This window comes from Coregonus lavaretus, assembly GCF_964263955.1.
Source record: "Coregonus lavaretus genome assembly, chromosome: 20".
Taxonomy (NCBI): Eukaryota; Metazoa; Chordata; class Actinopteri; order Salmoniformes; family Salmonidae; genus Coregonus; species Coregonus lavaretus.
Genome location: NC_140007.1, coordinates 14,393,081 through 14,413,758, shown reverse-complemented (window position 1 = coordinate 14,413,758; position 20,678 = coordinate 14,393,081). Strand labels below are relative to the sequence as shown.

The 20,678-nt window shown below is 41.3% G+C and overlaps 1 protein-coding gene across 2 annotated transcripts in view; it reads right to left on the bottom strand.

Annotated features, from left to right (window-relative positions):
• Positions 1-20,596, bottom strand: part of ppih (peptidylprolyl isomerase H (cyclophilin H)) — a 39,948-nt gene extending 19,352 nt beyond the window's left edge. Inside the window, exons 1-2 of one of the 2 annotated variants that reach the window (XM_084185302.1) lie at positions 20,429-20,512; positions 6,365-6,656 (exon numbers count right to left, since the gene is read on the bottom strand). Coding sequence is in view for 1 of the 2 variants with exons in the window: in XM_084185298.1 (XP_084041424.1) it covers positions 20,429-20,494 (66 nt within the window). In the remaining variant the exon portion in view is untranslated. Of the gene's footprint in view, positions 1-6,364; positions 6,657-20,428 lie in introns of both variants that reach the window. The other variant, XM_084185298.1, reaches the window with a different exon arrangement.
• Positions 20,597-20,678: the final 82 nt, after the last annotated feature.

The window sequence follows — 20,678 nt, the reverse complement described above, 5'->3', positions numbered from 1 at the left end:
TGTTCCACATTTTGTTACGTTACAGCCTTATTCTAAAATTGAGTCAATTAAATTGTTTTCCTCATCAATCTACACACAGTACCCCATAATGACAAAGCGAAAACAGGTTTTTAGAAATGTTTGCAAATGTATACAAAAAAAAAAAAAAAAAACTTTATTTACATTAGTATTCAGACCCTTTGCTATGAGTCTCTAAATTGAGCTCAGGTGCATGTTGTTTCCATTGATCATCCTTGAGATGTTTCTACAACTTGGAGTCCACCGGTGGTAAATTCAATTGATTGGACATGATTTGGAAAGGCACACACCTGTCTATATAAGGTCCCATAGTTGACAGCGCATGTCCGAGCAAAAACAAAGCCATGAGGTCGAAGGAATTGTCGATAGAGCTCAGAGACAGGATTGTGTCACGGTACAGATCTGGGGAAGGGTACCAAAAAATGTCTGTAGCATTGACGGTCTCCAAGAACACAGTGGCCTCCATCATTCTTAAATGGAAGAAGTTTGGAACCACCAAGACTCTTCCTAGAGCTGGCCGCCCGGCCAAACTGAGCAATCGGGGAAGAAGGGCCTTGGTCAGGGAGGTGAGCAAGAAACCGATGGTCACTCTGACAGAGCTCCTCTGTGGAGATGGTTTTCCTTCTGGAAGGTTATTCCATCTCTGCAGCACTCCACCATTAAGGCCTTCAGTATAAGGCACGACAGCTCGCTTGGAGTTTGCCAAAAGGCACCTAAAGACTCTCAGTCCATGAGAAACAAGATTCTCTGGAGATTGAACTTTTTGGCATGAATGCCAAGCGTCACGTCTGGAGGAAACCTGGCACCATCCCTATGGTGAAGCATGGTGGTGGCAGCATCATGCTGTGGGGATGTTTTTCAGCGGCAGGGACTGGGAGACTAGTCAGGATCGAGGGAAAGATGAACGGAGCAAAGTACAGCGAGATCCATGATAAAAACCTGCTCCAGAGCGCTCAGGACCTCAGACTGGGGCAAAGGTTCACCTTCCAAAAGGACAACGACCCTAAGCACACAGCCAAAACAACGCAGGAGTGGCTTCGGGACAAGTCTCTGAATGTCCTTGAGTGGCCCAGCCAGAGTCCGGACTTGAACCCGATAGAACATCTCTGGAGAGACCTGAAAATAGCTGTGCAGCGACGCTCCCCATTCAACCATTTAGAGTTTGAGAGGAACTGCGGAGAAGAATGGGAAAACTCCCCAAATACAGGTGTGCCAAGCTTGTAGCGTCATACCCAAGAAGACGCGAGGCTGTAATCACTGCCAAAGGTGCTTCAACAAAGTACTGAGTAAAGGGTCTGAATACTTATGTAAATGTAAAAAAAAGTATACATTTGCAAACATTTTTAAAAAAAACAGTTTTTGCTTTGTCATTATGGGGTATTGTGTGTAGATTGATGAGGGGAAAAAAATATTTAATTAATTTTAGAATGTCTGTAATGTAACAAAATGTGGAAAAAGTCAAGGGGTCTGAATACTTTCCGAATGCACTCTATGTAAAACTGTAAATACATTAGTTTATTATAAAAGCTAAACGTTGGTACGAATACCTGTCATTGAAATTACAAAAGTCATATGTGGAATATTAGGTTTCTACATTGTGTAAAAGCATTATTTTCCTATTGAGATTACATAGAACATTTTACACCGTCTGTTTAAAAACATCAGGTTTGTTATGAAAGAGATTATCCCTTGTACGTTATTTCTGTGACCCCAAATGTTTGAATATACTGGTAAAGTTACCAGGTTGTTCTCTAGTCAATGAGGTGACATGACTGAAAAGTGTAAACAAGAATGTTGCGCCGGTAATGTGGGTCATGTCTTTTGACCTGGTTGGGCTAGAAGCAAGCAGTTTTCGCTGTAGTAATGGTGCAACCATGACGCTAACGAATCTGCACCTGCTTGTTTCTCTAAGGCACTCGGAAACAACGGCACAGCGAAGCCTTATCATTACAACAATTATTATCTGGGAGATCTTTTTCCAAAGTCGCAAAGTACTCCCAAACAAAACTCCTGGTTGCACAGCTAAATATTTTGTAGCATATGCAACTAAATTGGTCACACTTTAGAGCCCTAGGTAGGGCTTCAGTGGGAAAGCAGCATCGCCCACCATTGCGTATGGTATCTTTCCTAACTCTTCACCCCCAGGCAGGAAGGCATCTTGGGGCACCTGCAGGGTTTTTGACCCCATTCCCCTTCCAATTGGGGAGTTGGCATAGACTCCACCATTTCTCCCAAAATCCCCCACTTGAATAGCTGTGAAGCGGTAGTTTGCATCCACAAGGGCAAGGAGCACCACAGAAAAGGTTCCTTTATAATTAAAGAAACAGCTCCCTGAGTTTGGTGGTTTGGTGATCATAATATGTTTTCCTTAAATCAATCCCAAACAACTGGGAAAGTCCTATTTTTCCTTAAACTCTTGAGCTGTTTGTATCCAGGTTTCCTCAGTGGGTCATGGCAGATTGAGGAGGATGCTGGCGACATATTGCCTCAAAGGTCTCCATAATCGAATCAAAGACGATATGTGAAGGCCATGCTGCAAATAGAGCCTCCAGATGCCAAGTACCTGGTAATGACAAAATAAATGTTTTGTTATTGGTTAACAATCATGTCTATTTTACTCTTCACATATGTTGAATTGTGCAAAACCTGATGGAAGTCCCTCCATGGTACTTTTGTAAGGCATCTACGTAAGACCCAACCCAACGGTTCTGGGGGAACTAATCATAAAGAGTGGAAATACATTAAAATATTATCATTCTTTTGATACCTTACATCCAGCCAAGAAGGTACGTTATAATACATTTTAATTGATTACACTGACATTTTATTGTGCACTGAATACTGAACCTCAAGGTCTGCAGTATTGCTAGCATTATTTCCTACCTGCTAAGTAACTACCTGATCGTTTAATGTCAACTGGCATCACATTTCTGAATTAGTGATTATATAGGCCTATAGATTATGAATCAGTCCCTTATTAGAGGAATTATGAAAACCTGCAGTGTTGCAGACTTTGTGGCCCAGATTTGAGAAATATGATTAATTGAACCTGAGCTTTCAAGTTTCCTTAAACTCATTTGATTAAATACAGTGGGGGAAAAAAGTATTTAGTCAGCCACCAATTGTGCAAGTTCTCCCACTTAAAAAGATGAGAGGCCTGTAATTTTCATCATAGGTACACGTCAACTATGACAGACAAATTGAGAAGAAAAAAATCCAGAAAATCACATTGTAGGATTTTTTATGAATTTATTTGCAAATTATGGTGGAAAATAAGTATTTGGTCACCTACAAACAAGCAAGATTTCTGGCTCTCACAGACCTGTAACTTCTTCTTTAAGAGGCTCCTCTGTCCTCCACTCGTTACCTGTATTAATGGCACCTGTTTGAACTTGTTATCAGTATAAAAGACACCTGTCCACAACCTCAAACAGTCACACTCCAAACTCCACTATGGCCAAGACCAAAGAGCTGTCAAAGGACACCAGAAACAAAATTGTAGACCTGCACCAGGCTGGGAAGACTGAATCTGCAATAGGTAAGCAGCTTGGTTTGAAGAAATCAACTGTGGGAGCAATTATTAGGAAATGGAAGACATACAAGACCACTGATAATCTCCCTCGATCTGGGGCTCCACGCAAGATCTCACCCCGTGGGGTCAAAATGATCACAAGAACGGTGAGCAAAAATCCCAGAACCACACGGGGGGACCTAGTGAATGACCTGCAGAGAGCTGGGACCAAAGTAACAAAGCCTACCATCAGTAACACACTACGCCGCCAGGGACTCAAATCCTGCAGTGCCAGACGTGTCCCCCTGCTTAAGCCAGTACATGTCCAGGCCCGTCTGAAGTTTGCTAGAGTTCATTTGGATGATCCAGAAGAGGATTGGGAGAATGTCATATGGTCAGATGAAACCCAAATATAACTTTTTGGTAAAAACTCAACTCGTCGTGTTTGGAGGACAAAGAATGCTGAGTTGCATCCAAAGAACACCATACCTACTGTGAAGCATGGGGGTGGAAACATCATGCTTTGGGGCTGTTTTTCTGCAAAGGGACCAGGACGACTGATCTGTGTAAAGGAAAGAATGAATGGGGCCATGTATCGTGAGATTTTGAGTGAAAACCTCCTTCCATCAGCAAGGGCATTGAAGATAAAACGTGGCTGGGTCTTTCAGCATGACAATGATCCCAAACACACCGCCCGGGCAACGAAGGAGTGGCTTCGTAAGAAGCATTTCAAGGTCCTGGAGTGGCCTAGCCAGTCTCCAGATCTCAACCCCATAGAAAATCTTTGGAGGGAGTTGAAAGTCCGTGTTGCCCAGCGACAGCCCCAAAACATCACTGCTCTAGAGGAGATCTGCATGGAGGAATGGGCCAAAATACCAGCAACAGTGTGTGAAAACCTTGAAGACTTACAGAAAACGTTTGACCTGTGTCATTGCCAACAAAGGGTATATAACAAAGTATTGAGAAACTTTTGTTATTGACCAAATACTTATTTTCCACCATAATTTGCAAATAAATTCATAGTTGACGTGTACCTATGATGAAAATTACAGGCCTCTCATCTTTTTAAGTGGGAGAACTTGCACAATTGGTGGCTGACTAAATACTTTTTTCCCCCACTGTATGTAAATTAAACTAACTTTTCATTTATATGTTGACCTTTTTCAGCTCAAGAGGCAACCTCAGTCTTGAAAATGCTGATTTTTGTAAATCACAACCTGTGTAGCCTGTGACACGGAGGTCATGACCCTGTGCTTCAGACGACTGAACAGTCAAGACAAGGCTCAAGGACTGGCAGCCAAGAAAAAGAAAACAGAAGGTGGATGAAGAGCTGCTTGCGTTTCTCAGGAAGCCAATCCCTTCTGCTGCTACCTCAGCCTTGTGCCAGAGCAGAAGAAAATAGGAAGAAACAAGGGACGTCTGAAAGTGCAACTACTATCATTGATTGTAAACTGGGATGACCAGCAGGTAACACCACCGCCACCACCACAATGGCTCTTCGGTGCTCCGCATTAAAGAGTTGGACTGCAGCCTATGATGTACAGCCAGCCCAGACATCCATACTCCTAATCACCAGAACCTAGGTCTCCAACACATATCTGGGATGAGGCAACACCGCTGTCACGCGGTCCGCAAGTACTCCGAACGGAAGAGGTGGACTGCAGCCAATCATGTACGATGAGCCCAGGGATCAAAACTCGCCAGAACCTAGGTCTCCAACACATAACTGGGATGACAGCTTCAGTACATTCTCTCAAGAGAGCTGGGACAAAGACACAGTCACATTGATAATATCCTCCTAAAAGGCAGATCCCAGTCCCGCGCATTCATAGGCTTATGTTCTGTTTTAGGAGGCCCTGTGAAACAGTTTTAAAAAGGGAAACCAAAAGTTTATGTATGCACTTTTTACACTGCTTTGTTGCATTTATATTTTTTTGTATTGTAGCTTGTATTGAACTGTTTTGCTATTCAGTGGATATTGTAATTGGGAGGGATATGCCTAGTTTTTTTGTTTATATGTCTTGCTGTGGCTGTTAATGTCACCTACAACAGGTAGTTTTTGTTTACATACCTTACATTTACATTTTAGTCATTTAGCAGACGCTCTTATCCAGAGCGAATTACTTTTTTTTTTTATACTGGCCCCCCGTGGGAATCAAACCCACAACCCTGGCGTTGCAAACGCCATGCTCTATCAACTGAGCTACATCCCTGCCGGCCATTCCCTCCCCTACCCTGGACGACGCTGGGCCAATTGTGCGCCGCCCATGAGTCTCCCGGTCGCGGCCGGCTGCGACAGAGCCTGGATTCGAACCAGGATCTCTAGTGGCACAGTTAGCACTGCGATGCATTGCCTTAGACCACTGCGCCACTCAGGAGTAGGTCACCTTCATGTGACTGTCACCTACAACAGGTGCACCATGCCTTGATGTGGCTGTTCATCAGTGGAGGCTGCTGAGGGGACGATGGCTCATAATAATGGCTGGAATGGAGTGAAATCAAACAGATGAAAACCATGTGTTTGATACCATTCCATTCACTCCATTCCGACAATTAACATGAGCCGTCCTCCCCTCAGCAGCCTCCACTGCTGTTCATGTCACCTTGAATAATTATTTAAAAAATACTCAAAAGAACAGTGTGTCTTACTTACCTCAGAGTATAATGGGGGAAAAATTCAGCACAGTGATCTTGCTGCTCCCTAGATGTAATGGAACATAGGCCTACATCTGTGGAGCATCCTGATCACCAGTGTGCTGGAGTTTCTTTACACTATAGTATACTGCTTTTCTCCATGCACCTTCTTACACAATACAACCTTTTCCAATAACTTACCTTAGAGTGACAGCTAGTCTTTGATTTGGCTCTATTGGGGTCCTGTAGTTAGTATTTTGCTTGATGAGGTCTGGGCCAACAAGAGTCTCCATCTCTTCTACACTCATCCGGAAGTATCGATGATGTCAGGCACTGTTCAGGAGCAGCTCTTGGACAAGGTGGTAGTATTCCCCATGCTCCCTTCTCAGCACATTTATGGGATGCACCCATAACCACCTCCTTCCCTGTCTGTGCCTCAATAATACAATGACCACCAACTTCTGTCTTGGCAGGTGGCGACGGTTGATCCATGCTGTTAAGAAAAGCATACATAATGTATTGTGATTTTTTAAAAACTTGTGTTTGGATGAGTACAATATTAGTTTCTTATTACGTGGTCTTTTTTTCAGTAAATGCTAATTTATGTCTCATACCAGACTGGTTTGGTTGTAAGGTGAAAGACAATGGTTTATTAAAGTACTCAGTTACAGCCTGTCATCATGTATACATATTATAGGCATATACAGTGAAGGAAAAAAGTATTTGATCCCCTGCTGATTTTGTACGTTTGCCCACTGACAAAGAAATGATCAGTCTATAATTTTAATGGTAGGTTTATTTGAACAGTGAGAGACAGAATAACAACAACAAAAAACAGAATTGATTTGCATTTTAATGAGGGAAATAAGTATTTGACCCCTCTGCAAAACATGACTTAGTACTTGGTGGCAAAACCCTTGTTGGCAATCACAGAGGTCAGACGTTTCTTGTAGTTGGCCACCAGGTTTGCACACATCTCAGGAGGGATTTTGTCCCACTCCTCTTTGCAGATCTTCTCCAAGTCATTAAGGTTTCGAGGCTGACGTTTGGCAACTCGAACCTTCAGCTCCCTCCACAGATTTTCTATGGGATTAAGGTCTGGAGACTGGCTAGGCCACTCCAGGACCTTAATATTCTTCTTCTTGAGCCACTCCTTTGTTGCCTTGGCCGTGTGTTTTGGGTCATTGTCATGCTGGAATACCCATCCACGACCCATTTTCAATGCCCTGGCTGAGGGAAGGAGGTTCTCACCCAAGATTTGACGGTACATGGCCCCGTCCATCGTCCCTTTGATGTGGTGAAGTTGTCCTGTCCCCTTAGCAGAAAAACACCCCCAAAGCATAATGTTTCCACCTCCATGTTTGATGGTGGAGATGGTGTTCTTGGGGTCATAGGCAGCATTCCTCCTCCTCCAAACACGGCGAGTTGAGTTGATGCCAAAGAGCTCGATTTTGGTCTCATCTGACCACAACACTTTGACCCAGTTCTCCTCTGAATCATTCAGATGTTCATTGGCAGACTTCAGACAGGCCTGTATATGTGCTTTCTTGAGCAGGGGGACCTTGCGGGCGCTGCAGGATTTTAGTCCTTCACGGCGTAGTGTGTTACCAATTGTTTTCTTGGTGACTATAGTCCCAGCTGCCTTGAGATCATTGACAAGATCCTCCCGTGTAGTTCTGGGCTGTTTACTCACCGTTCTCATGATCATTGCAACTCCACGAGGTGAGATCTTGCATGGAGCCCCAGGCCGAGGGAGATTGACAGTTCTTTTGTGTTTCTTCCATTTGCGAATAATCGCACCAACTGTTGTCACCTTCTCCCCAAGCTGCTTGACGATGGTCTTGTAGCCCACTCCAGCCTTGTGTAGGTCTACAATCTTGTCCCTGACATCCTTGGTGAGCTTTTTGGTCTTGGCCATGGTGGAGAGTTTGGAATCTGATTGACTGATTGCTTCTGTGGACAGGTGTCTTTTATACAGGTAACAAGCTGAGATTAGGAGCACTCCCTTTAAGAGTGTGCTCCTAATCTCAGCTCGTTACCTGTATAAAAAGACACCTGGGAGCCAGAAATCTTTCTGATTGAGAGGGGGTCAAATACTTATTTCCTCATTAAAATGCTAATCAATTTATAACATTTTTGACATGCGTTTTTCTGGATTTTGTTGTTGTTATTCTGTCTCTCACTGTTCAAATAAACCTACCATTAAAATTATAGACTGATCATTTCTTTGTCAGTGGGCAAATGTACAACATCAGCAGGGGATCAAATACTTTTCCCCCTCACTGTAGGAGTCTGCCTGCCACACACAGATATTGTTGGAAGACTAGCTAGCTTTTAGCTAAAAGCCTAGATGTTTAAAACTAATAGCCTACAATTTGCATTTCATAAATTATACTCCTGTCCTAGCAATAATATCACTACCGTACAATATGCAATCATGTACTTACCCATGTTACCACTCCTCAATCGCGGTGAAATCAGAAGAATCGGAATACATTTTCCACTGAAAAAATGCAACCAAGAAAAGGCGCTAACCACATCGTCCTACCCCCAAAGTAATATAATTGGCTCCGAGTTCATTTTGATATTTCAACCAGCTTGTCCCGATCGCTTCTGGTGCAGCTAGACAAAAGCAAAACGCGCAAGCCTTTGTACGTGCGTGGCCGGTTTAGCCAAGGTGTAAGGGTTTTGGTAATGAGAACATTAATAATTTAGGTAATAAGCTAATTCTAATGTATATTCAACGGGTGTGATGTGCTGGTAACTTTATTTACTAGGACCACTCCTTACAACTATTGTATAGATTTTTGGGTAAAACAACAGTAATTTGATTTAGTATGGTTTGTCCCAATAAAATGGGGTGTATAAACCCCATGTAACTTACTTTAAGACAAAATCTGCAGTTTGTGTTTCAGCAAAGAGCAATCCAGCCACTTAAAGGAGGATATCCCCCATTTTGACACGTGTATCGGTTTTCACACATATTAGCTCACATATTTAGATACTTTATAGGCATATTGTATTATCCCATTTGCCCATAGGATCCCATTCAATCCAGAAATGCATCTAAAATACCTTACAACCACACCTATCCACATCCTAATACACCAATGTCATCTGTAAAGACTTTGTCATGCATGTAATTACAGTTCTTATACTGAAATAAGGGATATTTTAGTAAATTTCATTAAGATCAATGATTTTAGTATTATGCAAATCATTTGGGATTAACAAATGACACTGATAATTTGTTGGATTACTGAATCTCTGATAGAGATTAGTACAGTTTTTAAATTGCAAACTATGCAAACACTCATTACCGAATCATGCAGTCTCCTCTCCGGAACCTGCTCATCATTAGCGTACAAGACTCACGAAAAAGTAAAAGTATATAAATAAAAAATAAAATAACAATTATAAATGAATAATAAGATTAATGAAAAACATTTTAACAATTACATTTTCAATAAATAAAAAATTCAGTGTTATGTTTAACTCCGGCCTTTTCATTAGGTAAGAAATGCTAAAAAGATATTACACTGATTTGTTTAACTTTTCTGGACTTCTGGAATCTCTGCGTTGGTAGTGGAAATTGTGGTACAATGAATAGTATCTGATCAATAAACATACAAATTATTATGAAATAGATAAGTACAGATCCTATTCTCAGTGATCAGAGGAAATTGTGAAAAATATCACTTGAGAATTGTTTTGTCAAATGTCAGTTTTGTGAGAATGACCCAACTAGAGTAAAGATGCCTTTCTTTTTAGAACAATGGTAGAGACTTTCTTGTAGGTCTGGTTTGTCAAAAAGGTAGGTCTGTTTCTTGTTTGACCTTTTCCAACTAACTGCCTCACACTGACTACACAGTTTGCAAATTCAATGATGCATTACAGCTAAGGCTACATCAACCTGAATCTTTCAATGAAGATCAGGCCTATTGTGTAGGAATAAGATGGAGTATCCTATATCCACAATGTGCCAAATGACTCATGCTTCCTTTGTTCACTCATATAGCTTCATCCAAGTATAATGACAGAAAGGTATTGTCTGTATAATGTACGGTTCACAGATCATTGTGTCTTACAGGGGGCATGTATAGGTCTAAAAACGGCCTAAAATGGCCACTTCATAATGATTTTCTCAAATATGGTTTATGTTACAAATGTAAAAAGCATATCAAGCTTCCTTCCTCCCAACTATACTGAACAAAAATATAAAATGCAACAATTTCAACAATTTTACTGAGTTACAGTTCATATAAAGGAAATCAGTCAATTTAAATAAATTCTTTAGGCCCTAATCTATGGATTTCACAAGACAGGGCAGGGGCGCAGCCACTTGGGAACCAGGCCCAGCCAATCAGGATGAGTTTTTCCCTACAAAAGGGCTTTATTACAGACAGAAATACTCCTCAGTTTCATCAGCTGTTTATTTTGCTGGTCCCAGACAATCCCGCAGGTGAAGAAGCCGGATGTGGAGGTCCTGGGCTGGCATGGCAACACATGGTCTGCGGTTGTGAGGCCAGTTGGACGTACTGCCAAATTCTCTAAAACAACATTGGAGGCGGCTTATGGTAGAGAAATTAACATTAAATTATCTGGCAACAACTCTGGTGGACATTCCTGCAGTCAGCATGCCAATTGCATGCTCCCTCAAAACTTGAGACATCTGTGGCATTGTGTTGTGACAAAACTGCACATTTTTGAGTGGCCTTTTATTTTCCCCAGCACGAAGTGCACCTGTGTAATGATCATGCTGTTTAAATCAGCTTCTTGATATGCCACACCTGTCAGGTGGATGGATTATCTGGGCAAAGGAGAAATGCTCACTATCAGGGATGTAAACAAATTTGTCCACAAAATATGAGAGAAATAAGCTTTCTGTGTGTATGGAACATTTCTGGTATCTTTTATTTCAGCTCATGAAACATGGGACCAACACTTTACATGTTGCGTTTATATTTTTGTTCAGTATAAGTTTCTATGTGAGAATTGCCAGAACAATCTGAGTTACCAAAAATATTTTCAGGCTATGCAGGCATGGAATGGCCTATTCTGGTATGCAAAATCATTCTGTGATTACAATTGACCATGAGAAAAGACAGCTACTGTACAACAATGATTGAATTGAGCCCCAAGTGTAGGCCTACACTGTCCTACACACAATTTAAAAATAATCAGCTTTAAGTAATCAAATATGATGACACAGTCCAGCCCTTTCCTGCCAAGTACACATGTGTGTTTCATAAAGTGACAAACATCAAACTGCCCCAACAAAATTCACAATGAAGGTAACAGACTCCATCTGCTGGTCATGTCAAACGGGCAATGTCCTCATGAGTCATGACCAAACTTTCTTGTGTCCGATTACATTAAAATATGAAAGGCTGCCCATTATTTGGTGGAGAGGAAAGAGTCAAATTCCAAATAAATTGGTCCTCTTACCAAAGGAAAGCTCTAATATGACCTATGGCAGGCAAATTCAAATCTGTACCTTGAAACCAGCCCAGTTCCACTGCTGATTTACATTCTTCCCCTCTAAACAAGGACTGATTTAGACCTAGGAGTAGACACCACAAAACTCTGCAGTGGGTGCAATCAAATATCAGGTAGAGCAGAAAACCAGCAATACTCAGTCTGGACCTCCAGGCTCGGATTTGAACACCACTGACCTATAGTCCTGGAGACCCATAGCCATGCTGACTAGGCTAGGAGATCCACAATGTTAGCTAATAAATCATTGGCTAGTCTGATCATTACTAGCTGTGTTCCAGATGAGCGATAGTCGTTGATACATAGCTAGTGTAAAGCATACCAGGCTAACCTGTGCTTGGCGATATCTACTAACCTGTGCTTGGCGATATCCTACTTTCTTCGTTCTCAATTCAGAAGAAATGTGTATCTTGTAAATGTGTGTCCAGTTGCAAGTGGTTCTCGAAAAACCAGAGAAAATTCAGAAAAATATTAAATCCACATTTTGCACTGAGTGAATAGTTACCTCACCATTTTAGCTACCAGAGTGCATTTCACAACATCTTTGCAGGAAGTAGTCGTTTCTATGCGACGTGGCCGCGTTTAGAAGTAGATGGCAGCACATCACAGTGCGACCAAAACAAAGATAGGTACCCATTCAAGAGGTATTTTTAATTCGATTCAAAACGTGAATTTAATATCTTTCTGAATATTCTCTGGTTTTTGGAGAACCACTAGCCCTTATTCATGACTCCAATTCCATTGCATTACATTGAGCCATTGGACATCCCCTTTAGCCTTGTGACAGAAATGCTCTGACGCTGCCCGACACTGCCCAAATGCTCTGTCTAAACGCAAATACGCCTGGCATGCGATACAACTTTGGAAACACTTGGAACTTAACTTTCATATAAGCAAGAATACATTTTTTTAAATATACACTACCGTTCAAACGTTTTGGGTCACTTAGAAATGTCCTTGTTTTTGAAAGAAAAGCCATTTTTTTGTCCATTAAAATATCAAATTGATCAGAAATACAGTGTAGACATTGTTAATGTTGTAAATGGCTATTGTATCTGGAAACGGCTGATTTTTAATGGAATATCTACATAAGCGTACAGAGGCCCATTATCAGCAACCATCAGTCCTGTGTTCCAATGGCACGTTGTGTTTGCTAATCCAAGTTTATCATTTTAAAAAGGCTAATTGATCATTAGAAAACCCTTTTGCAATTATGTTAGCACAGCTGAAAACTGTTGTGCTGATTAAAGAAGCAATAAAACTGGCCTTGAGACTAGTTGAGTATCTGGAGCATCAGCAATTGTGGGTTCGATTACAGAATCAAAATGGCCAGAAACCAAAAACGTTCTTCTGAAACGCGTCAGTCTATTCTTGTTCTGAGAAATGAAGGCTATTCCAAGCAAGATATTGCCAAGAAACTGAAGATCTCGTACAACGCTGTGTACAACTCCCTTCACAGAACAGCGTAAACTGGCTCTAACCAGAATAGAAAGAGAAGTGGGAGGCCCCGGTGCACAACTGAGCAAGAGGACAAATACATTAGAGTGTCTAGTTTGAGAAACAGACGCCTCACAGTTCCTCAACTGGCATCTTCATTACATAGCACCTGCAAAACACCAGTCTCAACGTCAACAGTGAAGAGGCGACGTCGGGATGCTGACCTTCTAGGCAGATTTGCAAAGAAAAAGCCATATCTCAGACTGGCCAATAAAAATAAAAGATTAAGATGGGCAAAAGAACACAGACACTGGACAGAGGAAGATTGAAAAAAAAGTGTTATGGACAGGCGAATCGAAGTTTGAGGTGTTCGGATCACAAAGAAGAACATTTGTGAGACACAGACCAAATGAAAAGATGCTGGAGGAGTGCTTGATGCCATCTGTCAAGCATGGTGGAGGCAATGTGATGTTCTGGGGGTGCTTTGGTGGTGGTAAAGTGGGAGATTTGTACAGGGTAAAAGGGATCTTGAAGAAGGAAGGCAATCACTCCATTTTGCAACGCCATGCCATACCCTGTGGGCGGCGCTTGATTGGAGCCAATTTCCTCCTACAACAGGACAATGACCCAAAGCACAGCTCCAAACTATGCAATAACTATTTAGGGAAGAAGCAGTCAGCTGGTATTCTGTCTATAATGGAGTGGCCAGCACAGTCACCGTATCTCAACCCAATTGAGCTGTTGTGGGAGCAGCTTGACCCATCAAGCCAATCCCACTTGTGGGAGGTGCTTCAGGAAGCATGGGGTGAAATCTCTTCAGATTACCTCAACAAATTGACAACTAGGATGCCAAAGGTCTGCAAGGCTGTAATTGCTGCAAATGGAGGATTCTTTGACGAAAGCAAAGTTTGAAGGACACAATTATTATTTCTATTAAAAATCATTATTTCTAACCTTGTCAATGACTATATTTCCTATGCATTTTGCTATATTTCCTATTCAAACTCATTTCATCTATGTTTTCATGGAAAACAAGGACATTTCTAAGTGATACCAAACTTTTGAACGCAGTTTAGGAAAGTTGCACCTGGCTGTATTTTGAGAAACGCATGCAATCTAGACGGAAATGTAGAATTGAATGGTCCAATGGAAATGCGACTGCAAAGTGAGTGGATGTGTCATAGCGAGGCGGTGTGTGAAAACAGCCAGGTGCTACTTTGCTAAACTGCACACAGTAAGTGTATATTTTATATTTGAAAGATGATTTATTGCTTATATGATAGTTAAGTTCCAAAGGTTTCCAAAACCTTACCGCTAGCGAGGATTAATAACTTTTCTAAATGTTAAAACAGAGCGTCAGAACATCGCGACACTTCCTTGAATGCTTGCAAAACAGACCTTGATGGGGTTTGAGAAGTCAATGAGAGACATGACCTAAAACTAATTTTTTGGTCCAAAAATCTATCAGCCACTCAGAATCTTTATCAGACAGAATTTTTCCCCTGCCAAAATTACACCAACAAAACAGAAAAAAACAGATGAGGATGCTTTGTAATGTTTCTAAAACAATAAATGTATTACTAGTAAGAAGTCATGTAGTATATTGTTTAATGTGACCTGAGCAGTGGCGGCTCCTGAAAAAATTCTCAGGAGGGGCAATTTTTCTGATGATTTAGGTGACCTACACACATTTAAAAAAAGATATGTCCAGCAACAACATGAAGACAGGGGCAGCATATAAGTCAATACCAGAAGCATTTATTGACTGATCTCAAAAGTGTTGGCTTACCAGGGTTGGTGGAGCCCTCAGTTTCATCTTTGCCTCGCAAAGCTAACTCAAACACTCCGCAAAACTTCACACACTGGATTAGCCGGCTGAGGATGTGGCGGTTCTTGCTAATGTCGTAGTAAATATATTTGTTATAGTGAATATGGAATATGATATGTTGAGTAAAATGTTGTGCTAAGATCTATTTAGGTCAGGAGCTGGTTATAAGTTCTGTTCCTATCCAATAACAATGGACAAAAGGGTCCTATCTTGTCAGCCTTGTCAGCAGGTGGCCAAGGACAACACCCACGCCATAGGCCTCTCAGTTCTTCCAACTCACGAGTTCTTGCTCTGAGGACACACACACACACAAACACACACACACACACACATCATCACTGTTAAACACACACACACACATCATCACTGTTAAACACACACACACACACAAAAATCCCCTCTCTTAGGCTGAACATTTGAAGACAGAGAACCCGACTCAGAGCCAATGCAACAGTGACAGTAGCCTGCAGGGGACCTCGCCCAACTCATCAGGACCAATCAGAAGATCAGAACTACTAGATTGAACCTACTTCATTTATTGCATAAAATGTCTGCACACAATGTTTCGGGGCTCTCTTCAGATAATAATAATAATAATAATAATAATAATATGCCATTTAGCAGACGCTTTTATCCAAAGCGACTTACAGTCATGCGTGCATACATTTTTGTGTATGGGTGGTCCCGGGGATCGAACCCACTACCTTGGCGTTACAAGCACCATGCTCTACCAGCTGAGCTACAGAAAGTGGATACTCATGGATGCCCATTGCAATTGTAAAATGTCAACACAATTGGAGACACCACGTCATTTTTGGAGACATGTTATTGACAGTAAACTATTGTAGATGCGACTGCTAACTAAATAAAACATTTTAGCTGGCTAGCTAATCATCTTAGCTAAATGTGGGACAAACAATTCAGTTATTTACCGTTAATTTGAGGGATTGGGGTGAAAGAAATCGAGTTACATAGTGATACTTTACGATATACTGTATTGACAATATCGCAATATTTTAGCGCTAGTTGGCTGTACCTGCACCAAAACACCATTATTGTTCCTTCATAGCTTGTTCTCAATCTTTTCACATTGGGAGCAAATTTGTTTTCAGCACTTTTATTTCCATGACTGATCAAAACTCGTTCTCATGGCTTTCTGATCGCTCTGCAACAGACATATGGTGCGCAATAAAATCACAGTATCGAATCGCAATACGTATAGAATCATGAGACTCGCAATGCTGATGCATATATCTTATCGTGAGGTTCCTGGCAATTCCCAGCCCAAGTTCATTTGCCACAACAAATCTCTTCGCTAGCAAACGCGATGTCTTCTCCAAAACGGCAATGTGTCTCCAGCAATGTTTACTTTTTTGACGTTCTATGGCATCTCCACTTTCCAAGCATATATGACCACATGTAATATTTTGGTAAGTGATGCAAATAGTGAACTATGTAGGGCCAGGATGTAAAATATATGTAGCTGCAGCAATTTCTCTTATCTGATATGGTGAGTAATGGGGCTTAATTTATAGCTCCCTAAGAGTTTGACGAACGGGTCCGTGAACGCGATTCCAGATATATTTACCTCTGAATAAACTGCCTTTATTACACCATATCCACATCCAGTAAACTTGTGATTATCAACACTAACCTCATCGTTGTGGCGGCGGACAGCTAGCCTGTATCCCTCGTCATCCAGTTGAGTGAGTGGCAATGTCTTTTTTCGTTCGTACCAATTTTTGGAAAATCCTCGGGTGTAGGACTTTCCGCCTTTAGTAGAAACCTGTTGAATTATTAAATTTGGTCTGGGAGGTCCTAATTGTTTCGTTGCCAATTTATCTCCATTTGTTCGCCGACAAAAAGGAACTTCTTTCAAACAATCCACTCTTTTCTCAGTTACGTTCATGGTTACGTAACGTATGACGAAAGCGCGTAAGTGCAAGCCCACAGACACCCATTGAGATTGTATTGAAGGCTCTGAAATTTGAAAAAAATAGATTTTACATGGGAGTCTATTACAGACTTCTGGGCGATTTTCAACCTGACTGAAATCGCCCCAAAAGGGGGGGGAGCCATTTGAAGCACGACTTTAGCCTGATTCGACATTTAGTGGCAGTGTGGCACTGTGGCAGATCAGACGTATAGATTACAACACTGATAACTACTGTTGCCGTGATATAATTGATTAGAAAAAAAATCCCTTCCTTTTCCCGTTTGGCAGTGCGTCGCCCATATCGCCCTATTGAACAGGCCGCCCCTGGACCTGAGTCTTTTAACCAAAATATCACAGATGAGACAAACATTTTCACCTGCCCCTTTAATTGCGGAGGTTACCGTGGTAACGCGGCTCAAGTCATGTCTGTGACATTGAGTCTGACTATAATAATAATATAATATGCCATCTAGCAGACGCTTTTATCCAAAGCGACTTACAGTCATGTGCGCATACATTTTTACGTATGGGTGGTCCCGGGGATCGAACCCACTACCCTAGCGTTACAAGCGCCATGCTCTACCAATTGAGCTACAGAGGACCACTAGTAGCCACATTGTCTTCTCTTCCCTAGCAGTTGAAACTCGAACATTGAAAAACAAAACAATGAAAATAGCCAAGAAACACAAGGACAAAGTCTCAGTAGATTATCGTTTCAAGTACCTAAATTAGACCAACTGTTATGCCTGTGCGTAGCGCTTCAACAACTGCGGCCCCTCATGATGAATTCAGCGTTTTTGTGACCCCAACCCCTGGCTATAGGATTCGTAGTTGTTTGACCGTGCGATTAATTTACCAGCTATGAAACAAAATGGCAGAAATACTTTCAAAACAGATACTACAGCATTTATTTTGCTAGAAATGAGATATTTGACTATTTTTATTCACAAATGCAAGTGACATGTTCGCACTGTGGCGCCCTGACCACCTGCCAATGTGGCTGGTGAAATAGACATCTTACCAGCCAATGCCAAAATCTACCCGCATTTGGCGGGTGTTAATTTTATGCCCTGATGAGAGAAGTGAAAAATTATTTCTTAGTTGTAAATTCTCTAAATCTAAATGGCACATCCTAAATTCCAGTCAATGTCTTAAGTAGTTGAACATGTTATTACTCCAACCTTGTGAAAATGACAAACTGACACGTTAAAATTTTTGTAAAAAAACAACAACTTTATATCGAAGGAGTGCCTTTCAATTGACGGCCTGCATATGCACAGTTCGGTGCGAGACAACCGTTAGACCCAATGAAGTCTTTCTGCGCATGAGCTTAGCTAGCCATAGTCGCCATAGAGCTCGCCAGCTTGTAGTCCGAAAACCTGTAAATTAGGTAACTCCGGTTCGTTCAGCCATTCTTATGACGAAAATAAAATGAGGAAAGAATAGGGTTTGGGATAAATGCCGAAAATAAGGTCTGAGGTTAAGACAAGCTTAGATCTTACACGTTTTGTTTTATGAGATAATATCAGTCAATTAACATGACCTTTATGAATTATGAAGCCTTTGTGCTTTTTTAAATTATATAAATACTTCAAAATTCACAGAAAGTGACGTTAGCTGATGAAGATGATCCCATAGAACAAAAAGTATAAGATCTCCTAAACCTGTTTACCACAAACCTTATTTTTGGCGTTTATCCAAAAACGCCATTAATTTCCACATAAGCTTTGTCCAACCTACAAAAAGACGGCAATACTATTTATTTCTATGTCATTGCCTACAAGTGTGATTGGGGATTTCTATTGGAGAAGCACTTTCTGGCTATCTACATACTGTACTGTCAGATGGAACAATGAACCAGATATTTCACCGGAATAAATAAATAAATGTGAAGCATCCAGTTGGCCCTTCCACTCACTATATGGTGACGAGAGGAAGCCCAGTGGCCAGCAGTGGGAGCCAAGTGGCCGACATGCTGCTAATTTACTCAATGAAACATGATCTCAATACAGTTTTTTGTTTCCTAAACTAACATATGTTACGAACAGAGTGGACAAAGTTTTGTAGACTTTACCCTTTGCCAAAGTTTCAACAAAAATGATTTTTAAGGAATTCAAGGGCGTATTGAGTTATTGCAAACATGCACTTCAAAGTAGGCGTTCCCTAACGGAAATATGCAAATACTGCTAGAACGTGCCAATAGGAACTCGCGCTTGGCTCTGCCCACCTCCTTGCTTGTTTTGCCTACTATGATTCTTTTTTTTTTTTCACCTTTATTTAACCAGGTAAACCAGTTGACAACAAGTTCTCATTTACAACTGCGACCTGGCCAAGATAAAGCATAGCAGTGCGATAAAAACAAACACAGAGTTACATATGGGGTAAAACAAAACAAAGTCAAAAATACAACAGAAATACATATGATATACAGTGTGCAAATTTAGCAAGTTATGGAGGTAGGCAATAAAATAGGCTATAGTGCAAAATAATTACAATTAGTATTAACACTGGAATGATAGATGTGCAAGAGATGATGTGCAAATTGAGATACTGGGGTACAAATGAGCAAAATAGATAACAATATAGGGATGAGGTAGTTGGGCGGGCTAATTTCAGATGGGCTGTGTACAGGTGCAGTGATCGGTAAGGTGCTCTGACAACTGATGCTCTGACAACTGATGCTTAAAGTCATTTGCACCCATTGGAAACGACAGGTTAGTTGGGTTGGGTTAGTTATAAAAAATATATTTGGTAGTGTCTTTGACGAAGGCAAAGACAGTACAGTAGTCCCGTGTAGCTCAGTTGGTAGAGCATTGGCGCTTGCAACGCCAGGGTTGTGGGTTCGATTCCCACGGGGGACCAGTATAAAAAATAATAATGTATGCCCTCACTAACTGTAAGTTGCTCTGGATAAGAGCGTCTGCTAAATGACTAAAATGTAAAATAGGCCAAAACTGCTTCTCCAATAGAAAGCCCCCATCACACTTGTAGGCGATGTCATGTTTCTCCACATGAATTTAGCTAGCCAACGTCGCCATGACATCGCCTGCAAGTGTGATGGGGGATTTCTATTGGAGATGCAGTTTTAGACTCAAATTAAAACGTGTCAGTTTGTCTCTTTCACGAGGTTGGGGTAATAACATGTTCAACTAATTAAGACATTGGCTCGAATCTACGTTGCGTCTTCAGATTGAGAAAATGAACTAAGGGAGAATTTTTCACTTCTCTCATTGACTCCTCACACCCCGGATTGGTCTTTCGCAAGCCGTTCACGGAAGTCTCGCGATTTAGAAACTCTGTGCCTTCGAGCAAGCTAATGTTTAACTAGCTACTACACATAAAATATTATCACGTAACGTTAGCTAGCTAACGTACAAAGTGCTATCTATTGCTTGAGACCACATGTCTCGATATTATATGGGATGTTGTTTTTGAGCCTCAATGTGATGGCTAGCTAGATTCGTCATAATTACATTTTTGGGTAAAGTTTGCTAGCTGGCAGGCTAGCCAACAACGTGCTAGCTGGCCATTTCGTAGCTATGAAAGCAATAAAACTGACGTTACTCACTTGTCCTCCAATGGTGACATCAAAGAACACAATCGGGTTGTTGGGATTAGAAGGCTGAACATTCATTGTTATTTATTTTCAAGCACAAGGAAAACAATACGTCAAACTATTCAGTGGTTAGCCGAAAGCATGTCATTAGCGAACTAATTCAAAAAGAACTGCGGCTCCTAAATCTACGGTAGCCGCGGGTGGACATTTACTACGGCTCACTTCCATGGACAAACATTACCGAATGCCCCCACTCAAGCAA